The 20,165-nt window shown below is 40.5% G+C and overlaps 1 protein-coding gene across 5 annotated transcripts in view; it reads left to right on the top strand.

Moving 5' to 3' along the window:
• The window catches only part of ADAMTS12 (ADAM metallopeptidase with thrombospondin type 1 motif 12), a 178,536-nt gene that overhangs the window by 154,763 nt on the left and 3,608 nt on the right, over window positions 1–20,165 (top strand). For 3 of the 5 annotated variants that reach the window (XM_065655901.1, XM_065655899.1, XM_065655903.1), the window contains 6 exons: window positions 449–659; window positions 3,470–4,612; window positions 11,738–11,890; window positions 14,766–14,939; window positions 16,647–16,793; window positions 18,758–18,911. In XM_065655901.1, coding sequence (XP_065511973.1) covers window positions 449–659; window positions 3,470–4,612; window positions 11,738–11,890; window positions 14,766–14,939; window positions 16,647–16,793; window positions 18,758–18,911 — 1,982 coding nt within the window. The remainder of the gene's footprint in view (window positions 1–448; window positions 660–3,469; window positions 4,613–11,737; window positions 11,891–14,765; window positions 14,940–16,646; window positions 16,794–18,757; window positions 18,912–20,165) is intronic. The other 2 variants (XM_065655902.1, XM_065655900.1) reach the window with 1 other exon arrangement.

Raw genomic sequence — 20,165 nt, 5'->3', positions numbered from 1 at the left:
CACTTCCATAGACATGTGCGAGGGGACCATTCCCAGCTCCCTGCTGTAGTTACAGGCCCTCTGGTGATTTTAATTTGTTAGCTCTTTCTCTACTGAGGTAACAATACACTGATAAACAATAAGATAGACTAAATAGATTACGAAACTTCCTAGCAGTTCCTCAAATCTGGATTTGAAACTCTGTCTACTCAGTGGGTTCTTAATGTGTTGTAGAAACATAATCAGAGTGCCTGTTGCTGTCTGGAAGTCTGTGTCCCTCAGTGACTGGCTTGTACTAGAGCACAAGGCAGATAGGGAAGTTTGAGTGATCTGGATTTAGTATGAAGAGTGTATATCTGAACGCAGGGTTGAAATTATTGGTGCTTTTTCTTCTGGTCTCTGACCTTTTCCTGTATGTGCTTGTGGTGGATTGTGTTCTGATGATGTTTCTTAACCCCCTGGTTTTCAGGTGGTGGGCAGGAGAATGGCAGAAATGTTCAACTACCTGTGGCCCGATGGGCCAGAAGAAGCGAACTGTACTTTGCATCCAGACAGTGGGATCTGATGAGCAGGCACTGGCGGCCACGGATTGCCAGCACCTGCTCAAACCAAAGACACATCTGTCGTGCAACAGAGATGTCTTGTGCCCATCCGACTGGACAGTGAGCAACTGGACTGAGGTACATTCATGTCAACTGAATTTGGAACTTTTTTTTTTTCCCCAAAAGACCTGTTATGGTCAGCAGAAAGAAACAATGACCTGCTTTTTTGTCTTTTTAAAAAGTTTTTTTGTTAGCATGTCTTCACAAATCCTTTGTGCAGAGGAAGAACAGCTGCACTGCTTTCTAAATACCTCAGCAACTGTTGCGTGTTAACTGTTTCTGGGGGTTTGGCTTGCAGAGTTTTTGGAACTGTAGAAGAGAGAGTGCTTGCATGCTCAAACATCGATGCAACACTCATCACATTCTAGTATTAGTCTGGAACCTTGACAAACACTGGAATGTCTGTGCATTCTCCAAGAGTTCATTAAATATTTTGCAGTTATTTCACTGGCAGCTGATGAACTGCAGAATGATGACTGCAGTACACTAAATGTTTTAAATAAACTGTAACATAAACTGCAATATTCGTTAGTTTTAAGAAGTAGCACTCATTTGTTGTGTTTTGTCATAGTTTTTAGTTTGTGGAAGGACCTCATGCTTCTTAGGTTCCTTTAGATTAGGGTGCTGGTATTTGCAGCTGCTTCACAACTTCACTTTCCATTGAAGTCAAGGAGAATTGAGGGTCCCCTAAACTAAAAATGCACTAAGATATTTCTTCTAGGAGGGAAAGCAGGTTTCAAGTCATGTAAGAATTTAAAATTGCTTTATTCTTATTCTGTTTTACTAAGACTTACTCATGGTTCATCTCACAAATAGGCAGTTTAGTTATCAGTGTAGCTGACAGTCATAACAACAAACACACAGCAAATATTTTCCACTTTGGACATCAATAAAAATGAAGTGTACTATATTTTTGAAAACTTCAAAGACTTTCCTCTTGGAAAATTCCTCTTTCTTTTTCCTTTTTTTTTTTTTTTAACCAAACTCACTATTGTGCTGGAGAACAGATTCAGATAATGACCTAACTGAATTTTGTGGCAGTATTAATTCAGTTTATGCTGCTCACAAACACTGAATGTTGATTGTTTTGTGAATTGAGTAGTCAGCACTTTTTAACTACCTCTGAAAAAATAGACTGGGAGTCAATGGCTAGCAGAATGATTATATAGAAATAGCATGCTGTTACAGAATACAGCCCATGCTCATGTATTGTTGGATTATATTTGAAGGTTACTGACAAAAATCAATTTCTACAGCTTAGAAATGAGGAGGGAGCATAGGACAGACTGCTTCTCCTGCACAAATCACAGGACAGTTAGGAGACTTGTAACTGCAGAATGTTCTTTATTGTTGAATGTAAGGACAAGATTTTACACAGGCAAAACTTCCTTTTGCTCTGAACTTATCTGGCTGTTAGAAAATCATGCTGTATCTTACAAATGGAATGTACTTAATTAGGCAGATAATGATGATAGAGTGTTGTAGCTGTTCTGCAATCTCTTTTTAATACATGGTCATAATCTAAAGGCGAGATTTTCAAAGCTAATTGTGGGAGGCAGCCATTACCCCAAAAAATTAATGAGACTGGGTGTTCCTTTTAACTCACATGAATGCTAATCTGAATCATCCAAGTGGCAAAGTCTGACAAAATAAGCATGTTGTTATTTCTGTGTAAGTAGCAAAATAGTAGTTGCTATTTTCCTCAATAAGCGAAATCCTTTACTGAATAACTTCAGAGGTCAAATTGCAGCTGATGGAAACTTGCATAGCTCTGAGTACTTTAAATGTGCTATACAACTGGAAGCACAAGGAGGACAGATAGAACAGCTAATTAACTTATCTACTTCGAAGTTACTCTGATTTCCTCCTTGTACCTGTTGCTGCAGAGCTGATGTAATTTTACAGATGTTAACAACAGAGAGTTACAGGTCTTATCAACACAAGGTCACTGGTGTTTCTACTGCCCTATGACCCAGACTAGCTCTACAAAGAATTAGATATCCCAGGGGGCTTTGAAGTGCTGGCAAAAGGAGTGTTCATCACTTCATGTTGAGCACCTGGTTCATGTTCAGCTGGTCAGGCTCCCTTGCATCCTAGGAGGAATTCCTTGAGTAGGTTGTATGTAACATCTCTATTCATACCCAACCAGTCATCCAGCCTTAGGATCTCATACCAGAAAAATGTGTTGAAATTTCGAAAAGTCCTTAGCAGAGCAACAGCTGCTGAAGGCATGGCTGTGTCTTCATGGCTGAGGATGGAAAACATCACAAAAAAACTGGATCTCCTTAGCTTCCAGCACCCTTCATACACAGTAGTGCTCCTATTTAAATAGATAGATAGATTACTTTCAGTAGTCTGTAATTTAGGAGAGACGTGCTAGCAGCCCTGGCAGCATGTGGTGATTGCACTGAGACTTAATGAAAAATCCATTTCATAAAGTAAACGAGGATCTGTGGGCTGCATGGATGATCAGAGTGGGTTTGTGGCACTGTGAGTAGCTGACACTGAGCCAGTCAGATAGGTTTTTGATGGCAGGTTTTTAGGCTGTTTTTTATAACCATGATGGAAAAGGTATTGGCTAAATAACTTTTGTGATTCATTGAAGAAATCAAATTCTAGCATATTACTTTCATATTTTGTTTTTATCGGGTAGTCTTTTTACACTGTTCTTTCCCCAAGGTGACATTTACTCTTATAAAAATTTGGAAAATGCCCCATGATAGCAGAACATCGCTAGAATGAAGGGCTTATTCCTCAAGAAAACCTTTCTTATTGAATATTTATAATGATGCTTCTTTACTATAAGCAGATGCCATCTGATACTTCTTTTTATTGATATGTGCAGCAGAATGAAGGGAAGAGATATATTAAATCTGTTTTGTTTGCAGTGCACGGTTACTTGTGGTGGTGGAATAAGGACTCGTAATGTCACTTGTGCCAAAAATAACGATGAGCCATGTGATACTTCCAAGAGACCGAACTCTAAGGCCCTGTGTGGTCTCCAGCAATGTCCTTCTGCTGGAAGATTTTTGATACCCCCACTGGTACCCAGAAGAGGAAAGATCATAATTAGAAAAACAACCACTAATCCTGAACAGAGTCCACCTCACAGAATATCCACGCCAAGCCCAAGGTCCCTTACAACAACAAAAATACTCATGTCTGAAAGCGTAACTCTCTGTTTGACTACATCCTCTAGTTTGGGCAATGTCTCAGAAAAAGAAGGAACAACCAACAAAACATTACAAAACAATTTTGCTGGATCAAGTGATGTTTACAATTATCCAGTTGTTTCTACTGAAAATAGTTCACGCCAAAATACTACTTCATGGCCTTTTCGTAATAGCTTAAGTACTGAAATTATAAGGCATGCTGCAAATATGTCTGAAAGTGAGCTAGTTTCTACTGTAGAGAGTGAAGTGCAAAGAATTGAGGACACTCCTGTCTCCTCTTTTACCAATAGTCCAGAAATAACTTCCAGCTATGATTACTTAACTGAAGAATCAGATGACATTGATGGTTCAGTGGGAAGCAATGAGAAATCGATTGATCTCCTTTACAGCACAGAACTCAGTCCTGAAATCAGAACCAGGAGCACAACCCCAGATACCAGCTCTCCTGTCCTTCAAAATGAGAGCGTGACTTCTCAGCCCACCCCAGCATCTCATCACCATGGCCCTTCTACACTCCTTCCTGTTAGCAGAGCAGCACAAGGGCTGGCATTTCCAACAGCAGCAAACTTTGTCAGTCTGCAAGTCGATGCACCTGTTGTAACTACACCACAAGCATCGGTTACAGTAATGCCCACAGTGTTTGGTCATGTACCAAGAGACCAGACTGACAATAGAAGAGAAATGAAGCTACCTGACACCATCACCTCCAGCATACAATTGACAGCTCTCAAGCATCCTCTCAGAAACCAAAGTGCAACATCTGAGGGTGTTTTTGTGAACGTCACAGAAAACAGCCACCTCATAACATCCAACGGTTTGCCTGGTGATGCCTACTGGATAGTAGGCAACTGGAGTAAGGTAAGTTATTTTTAACTCCTCAGAACTAAGAGAGTGTGAACAGCGGTCTGAACCAGTGCTGAGGAAATAAAGCTTCTTAGTTTGTCATGATTATCTGAAATGAATGTCATACATTCGTAATACTTGTTACACACACAAAAAAAATGGTAACTTGGAATATCTAATATTAGATTGCTTACATAGAATGTGGCTGTATTTATGGATTCTGTACACTTTTGCAAAACTGGACACTGGAATTGTAAGGAACCAGTTTTATCAACTGAACATTGACAAGTCCATGGGGCTGGATGGGATTCATCCCAGAGTACTGAAGGAGCTAGCTGTGATGTTATGGCAGGACCCCTCAATCATCTACCAAAGGTCTTGGGAGTCTGGGGAGGTCCCTACTGACTGGAAGTCACCCAGTGTTGTTATTCCAATTAACAAAAAAGGTGTGAGGGAAGACCCAGGGAACTACGGACCTGTTAGTGTAACCTCAGTTCCTGGAAAAAATTATGGAGAAGTTTATACTGGGTACTATTGAAAGGATTTAAAGAACTATGCAATCATCAGGCACAGTCAGCATGAGTTTGCAAAGGGAAAATCCTGTTTAACTAATTTGCTATCCTTCTTAAAAAGGTCACCCACCTAGTGGATGAAGGGAAGGTGGTGGATGTAATTTTTTTAGATTTTAGCAAGGCTTTTGATACTGTCCCTCATGGCATTGTTCAGGGCAAGTTGTCCAGCTGTGAGAGGTACAGGTTCACGGTGTGCTGGGTGAAGAACTGGCTGGACAGCAGGGCTCAAAGGGTTGTAGTGAATGGGGCTACATCTGGCTGGTGACGGATCACCAGTGGTGTTCCTCAGGGCTTAATTCCAGGACTAGTCCTATTGAATATTTTTATCAATGATCTGGATGCAGGAATTGAATGCACCAGTGGCAAGTTTGCTGATGATCCAGACTGCAAGGTGCTGTTGACTCCCTTGAGGGACAAGTTGCCTTGAAGAGAAATCTGGATAGACTGGAGCACTGGGCAATCATTAATGGGATGAAATTTAACAACTGGATTCTGCACCCAGCATAGCGCAGTGCTGGGCACCAGTGCAGACTGGGAGAGGGGTGGCTGGAGAGCAGCCCTGCAGAAAGAGACCTGGAGGTGCTGGTCGACAGCAGCTCAACATGATCAGCAACGTGTGCCCTGGCAGCCAAGAGAGAAACCCCATCCTGGGGAGCACCAAACATGGGATAACCAGCGGTCAGAAGAGGGGATTGTCCTGCTGGGTTCAGCGTTGGTGCGGCCTCACCTTGAGCACTTTATGCAGCTCTGGGCCCACTATTTAATGAGCATGTGAAGGTCCTTGAATGTGTCCAGATGAGGGCAAGAAAGCTGCTGGAAAGGCTGAAGGGATGTCCTGTGAGGAGCGGCTGAGGACTTTGGGCTTGTCCAGTTTGGAGAAGAGGAGGCTGAGGGGCGACCTCATTGCTCTCTACAGCTTCCTGAGGAGGGGACGTGGAGAGAGAGATGCTGAGCTCTTCTCCCTGGGATCCAGTGACAGGACACGTGGGAAACATTCAAAGCTACATCAGGGGAGGTTCAGACTGCACATGAGGCAGCATTTCTTTACCAAACACTGGAACAGGCCTCCTGGAGAGGTGGTCCATGCCCCGAGCCTGTCAGTGCTTAAGGGGCATTTGGACAAGGCCCTGAAAAACCTGCTGTAACTTCTGGTCAGTCAGTCCTGAAATGGTCAGGCAGTTGGAGTAGATGATCGTTGTAGGTCCCTTCCAAAGGAAATATTCTGTTCTATCCTATCCTGTTCATTTCTAATTATAATTCTGTTCCTCTTACAGGGATATGACATTCAGGTTTGACTATAACTAGAAATACCCCAAGAGTTTTGTTTTAGAGCACAGAAAAAAATTAAGCTGTTAGATGAATCCTGGAGACACCACATGAATATGCTTGTATTACCAAATAAGTACATAATGCAAGTGAGCTGTAGATGTGCTATTGTGCTCCAACCTTCACTTACATATCATTTCTCTCTAAATTATATGTTTTCTAAGTCAGTACGTGACCAGTGTCATGTAGGTAAGCTAGTTTTTGTACTGTATGAAGCACATTGATACCATGGATACCTAAACATATTTTTAGTTGGCTATTAACGTAACAGTTTTTTGTGGTGCATTTCTATCTCATCCAACCATCAGTGTTTGTATCCACCATTAAGCAAATGGCTCTGAACTCAGAGCAGCATTCAGCCTGGTAAAACCAGTTTGAATCTACAAAGCAAAGATATTAGTCCAAAGTTGAACGGGTATATCCAGGGTTTATAATTTGTCCAGCACATGCCCTTGGGAAGACATTGTAATATGGAGTTCTGCACCTTTGAAATTTAGGTGATTGTGTTTTGGAACTGGGTTGTAGCAGCAGGTAAAGTAAAAGCATTTCGTCTGGTTGGCATAGAAATTAAAACTGTCAGATCAGTGGTTGTGGTTGTACAGTATTCTTTGGATCCAGCAGCTGATAATTATAGTGTGATACTGTGTCTTGTTTGAATGTAGAAATGAACAGTCATTTTATCTGTATTAATGTCTGTGCCAAAATGAACTTTTTTAATTTCTAAAGGTGACGAAATTCAATCAGAACAGGTGTTAACATCCTATAATACTTTCAAAAGCACTGTATTTCCATTTGAGTAAATGGAACAAGTACAGCTTACAGGGAGTTTGAAAACTCTATTGAGATGTAAAGCATTTGGAAGATACTTGATCTGAAAGGTGATGACTTCTCTCAGTTTCCCCTGATCCCTGGTTACTACTGAATGGTTATAATACTTGGGTAACTTCTACTTACTGTGCAGGAGCAATATAGATTGCACAGGTTTTTAGGGCCTCAGAGAAGTGATTACTATTTTTGTGTATTGCTGTTGACTTTCCTTTGCCAATACATGGCACCAGGCTTTTTGAGAGTTAGGTTTCTGTGCTCTTGCCTTGCTATGTCTGAGACAGTAGTTACTTTGGGGTCATGGCTGGGGACTGGGCAGCCACCAATTCTGTCAACTATAATAACAGAATACAGTCATCAGGGCGCCCACTCACATTTTACAAACTTCTATTTAATATCCTTCCCACTGTAAAATTTTATTTTTATGTAAACAGAGTTATTTTTATGGTAATGGTTTTTGTACTCTTCAAATCATGATACTTAAAGTGAGGGACTTTGGTACATGAACAAGTTACCTCATTTTTCAGATGGCCTTTTTTAACAAAGCTAATCGGAACAGCCAAGGGTCCAGATCTTGAAACCTCCTCATGTTGATCTGCCTCTGTGTCTCAGTGTTGATAGTGAAGGCTATCAAAGGTCTGTTTCTCTGTACCTGTTTGCTCTTGGGTCTGTCTAGCATGGTGCAAATTAATGGCAATGCAGGGCTAAAAAGAACAGCAAGAGATGACTTAGTGTATCCCGTGACAGTGGAGTTAAAGCACAGCTAGACCACAGAGATCTTGTTGGTGCCTTCTGTCTGGATGCAGACGGTGGATAAGACCCCTGCTCTGTCACCACCACATCAGCAGTTGTTCAGGATGTGCACTCCTGACGGCAGTCTGACGTTTCATCTTGTGCCATCCCATAGCCAAGTGAGAATGGCTTCAGGTTCCCACGTTCAAGTGGGACAAGTGGAGCATTTCCTTCTGCACGTGTGCAAAGACCTGCATTTAGATCTGCTTGGCTGAAAGAGCCTGCAAGAGAAAGTCCAGGCAAAGGTGGTGCTCCCAAGCCCAGCACATCCCAAACAGAACTGTGTAATACAGAGATGCTACAATCTGTCCTAGTTGTTCACTACCCCCATTAGAAATATTTTCCATACATATAGTCAACGTCATCTGTACTGAAAATTAAGAATCTATTTTTTACATGCAGACCATGGAAGATAATTGTCATCTTAATAACTGGTTTGGGGGTTGATTTCTAAACAAAACAATCTGGTTCTTTTCAGATTTTTTCTTGTGTTTTCAAAATGTATAATGCCTTTGTTGTTCTTCTCTGGACTAGCTTCAGTTTCATCACATATTTCTTCATCAATGATGTTCATTGTGGCCACAGCTGACACCTGGCAAATAAAATGGAAACAATGCTATTATTTTATATATGACCCTCTATCTGAATGTTGGGATGAGATTTGTCTTGTTTTGTAACCTTCCTACTTTGATTTATTCAATTTGTGGTCCACTGTAAACCCTGGATCCCTTAATGTGGTATTTCTAGATCAGCAGATGTTCTCAGTTTTGGCTGGGGGGAGGAGGGGGCTGTATACATGCATGTATGTATAAAAAGTTCTCCCTAAATGTAGTATTTTGCATATGGTTTTGAATTTCAGTTTACTGGTTTCTTACAATTTTTCAACTTGGTGAAATGTTTCTGAATTCAGATTGTGTCCATCAACATTCCTGCCAACTCTCCCAACTTGGCATCATCTGCAAATGTTATGAGTGCATGCTGGCTTTCGTCATTCAATTAGTTAATGAAAATACTGAAGAGAGCTTGGCTCTGGATAGGGCCCCACAGGACCATATTTGAAATGTCTTTTCATTTTGACACTGAATTACTGTGGACCACTTTATCACAGTTTTTAAGTTAGCTGTGCACTGGTCTTGTAATTATTTCATGTAGACCATATTTCCATCATTTGCTGAAAGAATGGTCTATGAGATCATGTAAAAATATATCACATGAACTGGCTCTCTATATTCATTAAGCCAGGTACCCCTGTCAGAGAAGGACACTAGATCGAATTGAATAATGTGTTCTATATAGACCTATGTAGGCTTTTTTATTGCTTTATCATCTCTGTTATTATTTACCATTTTGATCTTGACTGTTTAATAATTTGCTTTTGTATTTTCTTGTGAAGTAAAGTTAGGTGATGTGTACCGTTAGACCACAGATCCACCTAAAGATAACTTGAAAGGTGTTCTTCTCTAATCCTCTGGGACTTTCCCAATTTATTTTAAAAAATTACTCTCAACAGTTCAAAGATTATTCAAGAGTACTTGAATGAATATTGAGGTAAGGTCAATACATTCGGTTTCAGAAAACTGATGAAATCAATTTGAGGATGCTTAATGCGTCTAACTTTACTATTCCTTAACTTTTCAGTAATCTTTTGCTACTCTCATTCAATGTATTGTTTCCTGAACTTTATGTGAATCCTGGCACATTTAGCCTTTTTTTTCTCCAAGTTTGAAGAAGAAAAGGTGGTGAAAAAGTGAATTTGTGGAATCTCCATCCTTGGAGATATTCTGAAACCAAATTGGCAACTGGATGTAGGTGGCCCTGCTTGAGCAGTGGGGCTGGACAAGATGACATCCAGAGATCCTTTCCAACCTCAACCATTCTGTGATTCTGTAAATAAGTCAGCTATTATCTTTCTCATTAACTAAAAGTTTCATATTTCTCCCCCCACCACCTTGATTCTAGCATTCACAGAACCTTTTCTTGTTTTTCATTACTTTTAATTAATTTTTTGTCTACAATTTTCTGACTTTATTTTTGCTTTTTCTATTTACCTGTCCTTAGTAAAACTTTGTGCCTGTTTTTAGATGATATCTCTCCAAGGCATTGATATTTCAAGACTGCCGCATCTACCTAGATGAATTTCTTTGCTATGCTCTCCATCTTTGTCTTTTAGTTACTGCCAATATTCTGACATTTCTTTGCTCTTTAGAGTATGTCTATACTAGTGCCCAAAAATAGTGATAGTTACTGAGTTGGAATGGTGTGACATGTCCCTTAACACTGTTGACACCTCCCAAAGGAGAGCACTAATTAGAGCAGGGCAAAACAGTGCTGAATGACACTGCTGCCTCTGTCTGTAACTTTTAATTTCCTTCCCATCACTTTCCTAGGTCATTCTGGGCTAAAAGCTAAAAGCTTTCTGGCTACCAAAGATATGCCATTACCACCAGATCTGCTCATTCTGCACCTGAAGAAGGTCATTAAAATTTGCCTGCACTTCTTCCCTGTGTAACAGACATTTACTGTGACAGGAGAAAGACTTGATTCCTGAATGATCCTTTAACAGGATCTTTGTGGCCTCTTGGTCCTCCAATGTTCTGGGAATCTCGGAAGCTGGAGATGGCATGTTGCAGAGGCCTTCCGGATTTGTACTCTTCATAATGTGCAGTTTTTCAAAAATTATTTGTTGTGACCCTTAAACATTTTTCCATTTCTCTGATTGATTCTGGTAACAGCTTCATGTCTTCAATGGCCTTAGCTTCAACTTAGCTTTCCTTGCCTTCCTGGGGACACTTACTCAGCTTTCCCTCTTAAACTCTCCCAGTTCTGTTTAGGTAGTTCAAACCACACAATAGCAGTCGCTTTCTTCATTACTGTGCAGTCTTAATCTAAGATTATTGATGCTGTTTGTCATACTAGCTACAGTCTCTTTGGCATGTGTGGATTTGACCCTATGCGTATAGTTCACTGTCCCATCCTTTTCAAGGGAAAAAAAGGTAAATGGGTGTCTCCAGCCACTTTTCCCCTCTTCGTGCTTCAGAATATAATGATGGTGACTTTTAGTGAAGAGTGTGCAGTCTTGGGATCTGGACTGGCATGACCAATATTTTCTTACCTCAGACACTAAAACCCTCCCAAATGTTGGAAACAGCGATTTTCTGAATCCTTCGTTTCAAAACTCCTTTTCCTGAACAGTTTTCTGAAGAGTCTCACACAATTTATTTCAGATTTTCAGCATCATGCACTCAATTTGCTGAATATTTAATCAACAGTATTAGGGACAGAGAGGGAACAGTGATGAAGATAAGATGCAATGGCATTTTGCATTGGATCCCCAAAGATCACAGAAGGAAACAGTGGAACAGCTGGTACAGATTTAGAATGTCTCAGTAAGCAGGGAGTTTGCCAAAGAAGAGCAGTGCATGGTATAAATCAACAAAAAGCCCTCCTTCTTAAGTAAGATTTAGGTTAATTTCAAATCTTCTTTTGGGTATCTCAGATAACCTAGGTCATCTGAAATGGCTCTTTGTATTTAGATATTTATTTGTATTTAGATCTCTGGATTGTTTCTGGAGTTACTTGCTTTCTATTGAGTTTGCCCCTGGGCTTTCCTCTCATCCTTGTGCAGTGCTCTACCACATGTGGAATGGGGGCTTTCTGGAGACACGTGAAGTGCAGCAGCAGAAACACATCTCACTGTCAGCACATGAAAAAGCCTGATCCTGCAAGAAAATGTTATCTCCGCCCATGCGCTAGCTGGAAAACAGGAAATTGGAGCAAGGTAACTTCATTCAGAGCTGTGTGTGAACAGTAAACTTGCTAACTTCGAAGAGCAGGGAGTTCTAAATACTTCATTTTAAAAATAATTATTTACTCAGTGAATGCATACATGATTCCCAGTTGGTCATTCAGCACTAATTTACTAATTTCCTGACTAAGTTATTTATGGAAACACATCTGCTGTGAATTTTGTTCTTCCTGTATGAGGGTCATGATAATTAACTCTTGCATCTAGAGCTAAAGCAGGGCTTCTCATCCATATTTTATGGAGATCCTAGGGCAAAGTTCTGCATACTTGCATGTGGCTTCTTTTTGATCTCTGCCTCCGAAGACATATCCTAATTTTAAAAAGCAGATGGGTGGGAATTTGGGAGAGCGAATTGGCACGTTCTTGTTCACCCTTGCCAGTGGGTATTAGTCTCTTATGTGACTTGGTCTGTTCCCCATTCATGTGAGCTCAAAGTTTTACATTACAAATAATAAAGAAAAATATACTAGGGAGAATGACCGTTATGTCCAGGGTCTTATTTGGTCCTTGTTATGTACACAGGCCTGCACAAGAGACAGAAGAGTGTCCATATTGGTAATTGGAACCCAAGGAATTGCATTTGAGTTCTTTTTTAGTATTGCGAGATGTGTCACGAACAGATGGAAGGATTTCAGTGACTTCTTGAAGCTTGTTGCATTTTGTCTTAACACTGCCTAAAATTGGGGCTTCAAACAGTGGGTTATTTTTCAAGACTCAAAAGAGAAAAATGACAAAATGCTATCTGAAGTAATGTTGATTTAATAAAGCAAAAAATAGATCTCTCAAACCTTCTCAGTATAATTTTTGCTGACAATGTTGTCATTGGACTAGAGGGCAGATGGATACAAAGAAGAGCCTGCAAAAAAGGTTGTAGTTACAAAACCTGTGTTGTATTATTGAGGTCTTTGACATAGAATTGATTTTTACATGAAATACATGCCTTTTTAAAAGTCCAGGCAAGGCCAAGCCATTACATAACCACATTTAAGCCTTTGAAATTTATTTTAAATGTTACATACACATTCTGCATTCACAGTTGCAGTAGGGCATATTTTACCTTCACTTTTTCTTCATAAATGTTATTGCACTTGCAACAAGTGGATGACAGTTATATCTCATAAAATAGCTAGAAATCAGGTTTAACGATAAAATACTGCAGGAAACAAAAGGTTTAAAGTGTCAGTCCAGTTGTGAGGCCAGTTTGAGACAAATGGCTTTTCCTAGCAGATTTCTGTTGTGTTAGCCACCCTTATTTTTCAGCAACTGAACTGTACAAACTAATTACAATTTCATATATAAAAATAGCTGGTTTTTTGTTAGCTTTTGCAGGCGACAATTTTTTGTCTCATTACTTGTTTCGAACTTTTTAAAGGCACCTTAGCACAGCAAGATGGCTGTATCCCCCTGCTACTGTAGAAAAGCTTTCTCTGTTCCTTTACTCTCTTTACAGTCTGAGTTTGATACCAAACATAATTTGCACATATTTTGGGGCTGTGTGTACTCATTTTCTTGCACAGTCACTTCTGTCCGTTGATTCTGTGCAGAGGGACAGAAACTTCTGGGAATGAGAGCATGGACTCTCATCCATCCTTCAGCTCCCTGGAGAAGTGTTATATTCAGGTTCCTTATTCTGCTGAAGAATGGTTATTTATGCAAAGAACAACAGCATCAGTTGTTATATTACATCATGGTGGTAAAGATGAAAGGTGATCTGGGGTTATTCAGTGGTGTAGGCAGAATTCGCTTTAATTCTGGATGAAGACAAAATAATAAATGTTTATTTGTCCTTATCCTTGGGGTAGAAAATTGAGTTCTTCCTCAGCAGCAGGAGAGGTCTTGGGCTTTCATATGGAATCACAGAATCATAAAATAGTTTCAGTTGGAAGGGATCTTCAAAGGTCATGTGGTCCAAGCCCCCTGCAATGAGCAGGCACATCTCCAACTACATCAGGTCGCTCAGAGCCCCGTCCAGCCTGGCCTTGAATGGCTCCAGGGATGGGGCATCTACCACTTCTCTGGGCATCATGGGCCAGTGTTTCACCACCCTCGAATATGTGGGTGCTGGTGCTGCTGCCTGAGGCCTCGGAGCAAGCTCTGGGGAGAAACATGAGACTGGAAGGGCTCGCTTGGCTCACCAGCAGTGCTCCAAGCTGAGAAGGGGTTTCACAGGCTGTGAGTGATGCTCCAGACGTCTTTCTCTTCTGTCCCGTTCTCTCACGCCCAAGCTGCTCTTGGGGTATGGATCCTTCTGGTGCCATGGAGGAGCGAGGAAAGTTAGAGTGGGAACTGCTGGTATGGGATGAGTCCACTGTTTCCCAGAGGTATCAGCAGGGACTCAAGTCTGTGGACGAAGAGGAGGAGCAGTTTTGCCAGCATGAGCAATCTGCTGCCATGGACACCTACCTCTTCCAGCACTGAATGAGAAATCAGTTCACACAGCTGTGCCTCTTTCCTCCCCCACTCCCTCTCTCCCTCAGAAACAACTAAAGAACTGACAGTTTCCATGCATACAGGATTTGTTTTTTGTATTTATTGCATCATGCCTCTTTCACTATGACATTTTTGGAAATAGCTGCAGGATTTCCTAATTAAATATGTATCCGTGTTGCTAATGGGTATTCCAGTGAAGAAAAGGAAATATTTACCCAGCGTGTTCTGACTTGCTGTGATGAAACCCACCGTTTTTAAGCCTAACAACAGATTGTTTTTATGTTGAAGTGGAAATTCCCTCTGTGAATCAGGATGTTCAAAGCTCAGGCGCCTCCTCCTTTTCCTCTGTGACTGGGGAAGGGACAGCTGCTTAGCAGAGCATCATTTGGAGATGTGCCCCTTTCTGTTTTCTGTACAGTGCTCTGCTAACTGCAATGGTGGCTTCAAGACCCGAGATGTTCACTGCATTGATGTTCGTGAAAAGCGATTTCTCAGGCCTTTTCATTGCCAACTGCTTGGATATAAACCACAAGTCAACACAAGCTGTAACATGGAGCCTTGCCTTCAGTGGCATGTGGAGCCCTGGAATGAGGTATTGTTCCTTAAAGAAGCTTTGGGAACGAGCAATTAGCTGTCACTTAGCAGTGACTGTTAGATCCCTTGCTGGTAGGTAAACTTTTGCTTAAAGGAAGACACACAGTATGACTCAGAGGCTCTCCAGTCCTTGTGTATGGTTACAGTAAAAATTATCATAGATGTTTGTAAGACTTCCCAGAGTCATTCCTAGGATTGCATGTGACACACAGGTAGAACTGTCAATTACCATACCCTGAAACAGAGAAGCAGATGGCCTGGAAGAAGATTTGTTTGAGCTGTCCTACTGATCAGTAAATGTGATTCATTTGGACTAATCCCTTTTGCTGCCATTTTAATGTTGCTTTCTCATTATGATTAGTTTCTAAACTTTTCCTTCACACTTTTGGGCTGGAATTTTATGGGGCCAGAAACTGAGGTCAGACATAAGATAAATCTGACTTTTGGGTCACTTTGCAACATAAATCTGTGCCAACAAACATTTCTAGGCAGCCAGGCACATATTTATGTCAGCTAAAGCACGTGATCTGATTACATTTTAGTGTTTTTTTCCCACTAAAAGCAGCTTTTGAGAAATCGCCGCAATGTTTGTGGCACCATGGACCTGATGCTTTTGTATTTCAAGGGAGGTGATCACATTGCTTCTTTACAGGCCACTGTAAGTCACACCTGCAAAGTCACACCTGCAATAAGGAGGAGACGTCGTCCTATGTACAGTATGCAGGGCTTCCTGTCAGAGCAGTCAGCAAGGGTTGAAAAATAAAATTAGCCAAATGATTGTGCTTGTTTGGCACTCAAATATCTTACAAAACCACTTGTCCAGCCCTGGTAGTTGTCTTCATGCTGAGGATACTGGACAGAATGGGACTGAAAAGGTTCATTTATCAGATGTCAGCTCTGGTCCTCTGTCCATAGGGATGCATTTCCTTGTAGGATAGGAACAAAGTGTTATTCAAAGTCTCCCTGGCACCTTTGGTGCCTTATTTCATGTCAGAGTACAAAATTTTTGGTGTATTTCAATGTTTTACTGTAGACCAAATGAATAATAGTAAAAAAAAAATAGTTGGTAAGTAATAATAGGCTAATCAATTGTGGACAAAAGAATGCTTAAAAAATAACATGGATCACTGTCTTTGTGTGCACTTTTATTGCCAAACAGTTAATTTATTGTATGCATTGGATGAATTTTAATGTCTCCAGTTGCCTCATAAAAATGAGATGTTGGATCTCATGAACTTGTGGTGTCTTCCCTAAATAGAGCAGATTAATCCTGCAGACATGTGAGTTCCAATCTCATTCCTGTTGGGGAAGTTACTTTTGCTGGTGGTGCTGCATGAACAGTTCTATATTACCTCTTTATGTTGTCTCTTCTGTGCTGTCCTATATTCCTTGCATTAATACATGTCAGGAGCAGCCTTTTACCAAGGCTTTTGGACCAATAATATCTTCTTTCCTGTGTCCTTCCAAGCATACAATTAAATAAATACCTCAGTGCAAAGCTTTTCTTCATATCTGAACTGTAAGACTTGGTATGCGGGCTGTCCTCTACATCTTCTAAATCATGTGGGTCAGTGACGTGATGCTTTTTTACCTGTGGCTCCACATTCCTAAACTGAGACAATTTCTTACTGTCTTTATGGTCTGTTTTGCGTTTCTCATCTATTCCCATCTCTCTCCTCCTGGGTTTGCGCACCTCTTTTGTTAGTGTTTGAGAACATGCAGTGGTGGCCAGCAAAAGCAAAGTATCTGTTGCCCAGAAGGCGGCTACTGTGACTGGACAAAAAGACCTAATGTCATTGCATCATGTAACAGGCAACCTTGTACACAGTGGATTAACCAAGGATGGGGCCTGGTAGGATTCAGTTCTTTTTTTTTTTTTACATTTGTTTTCATAAGTTGGCCATATTTGATCATATTATCCACTTGTCTGTGAACCTCAGTGCCTATGGCAAGTATAGTTTCTTATGCATAGCTGGAGCTACAAAAAAACATCTTTTGAAAATATTACTAAACATTCCAGAGCCAGCCCATCTCAGTTCCTTCAGGTGATATTGTAGCTTTTACTTTTTGTTGCTGCATTGGATGTTGTTGGATGGAGGTCTGTTGTTGGTGGTGGTTTTTTTTTTTTTTCTTTCTCCCTTTTCTAATAAAAAAGGAGTTACTATTGACATTCTTCCATTACTCATTTGAAATTTTCCACTGGAAGAGACTATTGGGTAGTAAATCCAACCATGTTCAGTTAAGTATAGAATAAGGTAACATTTCAAGAGGATGACAGATTAAGAGCATCTTTATAGAGGGAGGGAAAAGGTTGAATTGCTAATAAAAGGCTCTGATACATGGCTAGCTGAATCCTTCCAAGTACAGCCAGGCCATTTGATCTGTCTGTGCTTCCAGAGCCTCTCCAGTCATTGTAATACTGTTCTGTTGAGCTCTAAAGCACATTTTTGAATTATTGGATATGCCCACACAAACAGAAATTCTTAATTTTGACCAGCAGCCCTCTACTTTGGCTTCTGGAAATCTAATTGACAAATGTGAGGTGTATCTTTGGGGAACCTTCCAGTATCTGCCATACATATATGATTGTAAATAAACTGGTATATCTAATAAACCTTTCCCTCCAGTTTCCTTAATAAACTATTCATACATTACAAGTAGTCCTTGCAGCAGAAGAGAACATTGAAAGAACACTGAAAGCCAGGAGCCTCAAATAAGAAAATAACGGAGAGTCATTTAACACAGAAATTTTAATGGGTTGTTTTTGACACAAAGCCATAAGGTGGGATATGAGTATAATGTAATGTAGATTTAATGCAATTCTAACACTTAAATATGGAAGTGAAAATGTTGGGATGTGCATAAAATAAGCAACTGAATAACAGAATGTTATAGCAGCTATTTTGCTGATTTATTAATCACATTTATTTTACTCTATAAAAGAAAACATTTTAAACATTAAAATAAAGTTACTTCGAGAGTACCTAAGATGTTTTAATGTACTTCACACCAGTAATACTGTATCTTATGCACAGAGATATATGCTAGAGAGAGGATAATTTTCAGAAAAATTAAAGAGGTACTAGTCCTTTCTTCATCTCTTGTTCTTCATTAGCTGGCATTCTCTATCTGTTGAAGTATTCATCTTGCTGGCCACTATTTATCTGAAGAGAAAAATAATTTAAAATGAAATGGAATTCTCAGATGCACTGGGATGTCAGAAGAATTAAATACATTTACAGAACAGTACAGGAACATGTTTTGAATATGTTCTTTTTTTATGGCCATCTGTATGCAGCCAGAACAAGCAGCTGGCAGTTGTTTTGTGGTCATAGAGTAACCACAGAGTGAATATCACCAAAGAAAAACATCTTGCTGAGCTTTTTTGAAATCTTAAGCTCGTTCATTTCTAGACCTGACATTGCAATTGATTACTTATGTTTAATTTAGAAGATGAGAAAACACAGGATACAAAACATGTCTATATCCTATACTAATCTGGATTACTGCTCTCTTACTTTGTAGGACTGGCATTTCAAATCACCCTTCCCCTCCTCTGTAGAAAACAGTCCTCTTACCCTGGTTACACTTTCAAGGATGCTGTATTTTTACTGTTGACCCCTCTGCTGTATCCTGCCGTATCTGTCTACCGTGCATCCTGGATGTGTCTGGACAGAGAACACAGTACATGAAGTACTTTAGTGTCATTTGTTCTGGATCTTATTAGCTTTCTGTCACATTACAGCTCAAATATTGGCATGTTGCCCAAGTTCCATATAAAAGACTTTTGTATATGTTAAAATTACTCTCTTTCAGTGCACCGTTTCTTGTGGAGGGGGCATTCAGCAAAGAGCTATGAAGTGCATGAATATAGAAACTAATGAAACTGAAGATGACAGTATGTGTGTGGATAAACCCAAGCCCACAGATCATCAGAAGTGTAATCTTCGAGAATGCAGGAAGAGCACAGGTACAATAATACACTTGCATCAGACAGTTTAAAAAAAGCTCTCAATTTGTGTTTAAATTCTGCAAAAAACTAGGAGCTGACCCAATCAGCTTGTTGTGAATACTACAGGCTCAGTAATTATAATTCAGCCTTACCTGCTACTGCTCAGCTGCACTGTTGGCAGAATCACATTGTCATGTTCTCTAGCCGTACTGGCCTTGTGTTGCCATGAGGAGGAATGCAGTTTTCTGAGCATGCATCCTTAATTTGTGATGCCAAAACTAAATGAATAGCTCTGCTTGTATTGACCTGTTTTAGGTAACTCACAGGCTGCTTCGAGGGCTGTGAAGGACACGCTGTGTGTCCAAACAAATGCCATCTCTCAAGACAGGTACCCCTATGGGAGCTGCAAATTCTGGACTGGGGGCAAGCAAGCAAAGTGAGAAAGATACTGTAAGAAAAATCTGAGTGGCACTGAAGCCAGATACAGTCTTGGCACTATGAATTCAGTGTCACACAGGGTGAGACTGTCTCCAAAATGAAGAGGTAGAGGGAAGACTCTCTCCTTCAACGGTCCAGGAGCCCAGCTGTGTAGATGGTGATAGCCCAGAAGAGAATTGGCAGGGGAGGGAGGAAGCTTATGGAAGGGTATCTTTATCTGTAGTCTGTGTTCTGCAGTATCCAACAGGTACCCTCAGGTAAGAACCACAACAGCTCAGAGTCATTCTGGAAGAGTATTCAAAGGCCTTTTGGAGAAGGATTTTTCCTTCTTAGCAAGTCAGCAAGTAAGGGTCCAATCTGGCAATGATTCAAGAGGCTGAGTCCCAAGGGCAATGCTGAACTGGCTTACACTTGAGAGTGATGCATCCCTCCTACTGTTCAAAGATCTTTAGCACGTGTTTTGCCCTTGGGTCGAATTGGTCTGCTTATCTCCTGTCCATCTCATGTTCAGGAAGACAGACTCTGATAAATACTACCTACACAAAGCAGTAGTAGTTATTTCTGTGAATAAAAGCCCAAGGGGCCAGTAAAACATAATTCCCTTCTGGGTAGACCAGTGGTCCATGCAGCCCAATGTTGTGTCTCCAGCAATGACCTTAGAAGATGCTACTTAGGGAGAATACAGGAGCTTAGGCCTTTCCTGTGATTAGTTTCCATGATATTCCTCCAGCCTCCCCAGGCGACCTACTAGTATTATTAAAGGCACCTTTTTTTCATGCCTTTTATTTGAAATTTACAGAACTTTTTCCATGAATGTGTTGCATCCCTTTTTCA

This window comes from Caloenas nicobarica, chromosome Z (genome assembly GCF_036013445.1).
Source record: "Caloenas nicobarica isolate bCalNic1 chromosome Z, bCalNic1.hap1, whole genome shotgun sequence".
Lineage (NCBI taxonomy): Eukaryota > Metazoa > Chordata > Aves > Columbiformes > Columbidae > Caloenas > Caloenas nicobarica.
This window is presented reverse-complemented; position numbering and strand designations above follow the sequence as displayed.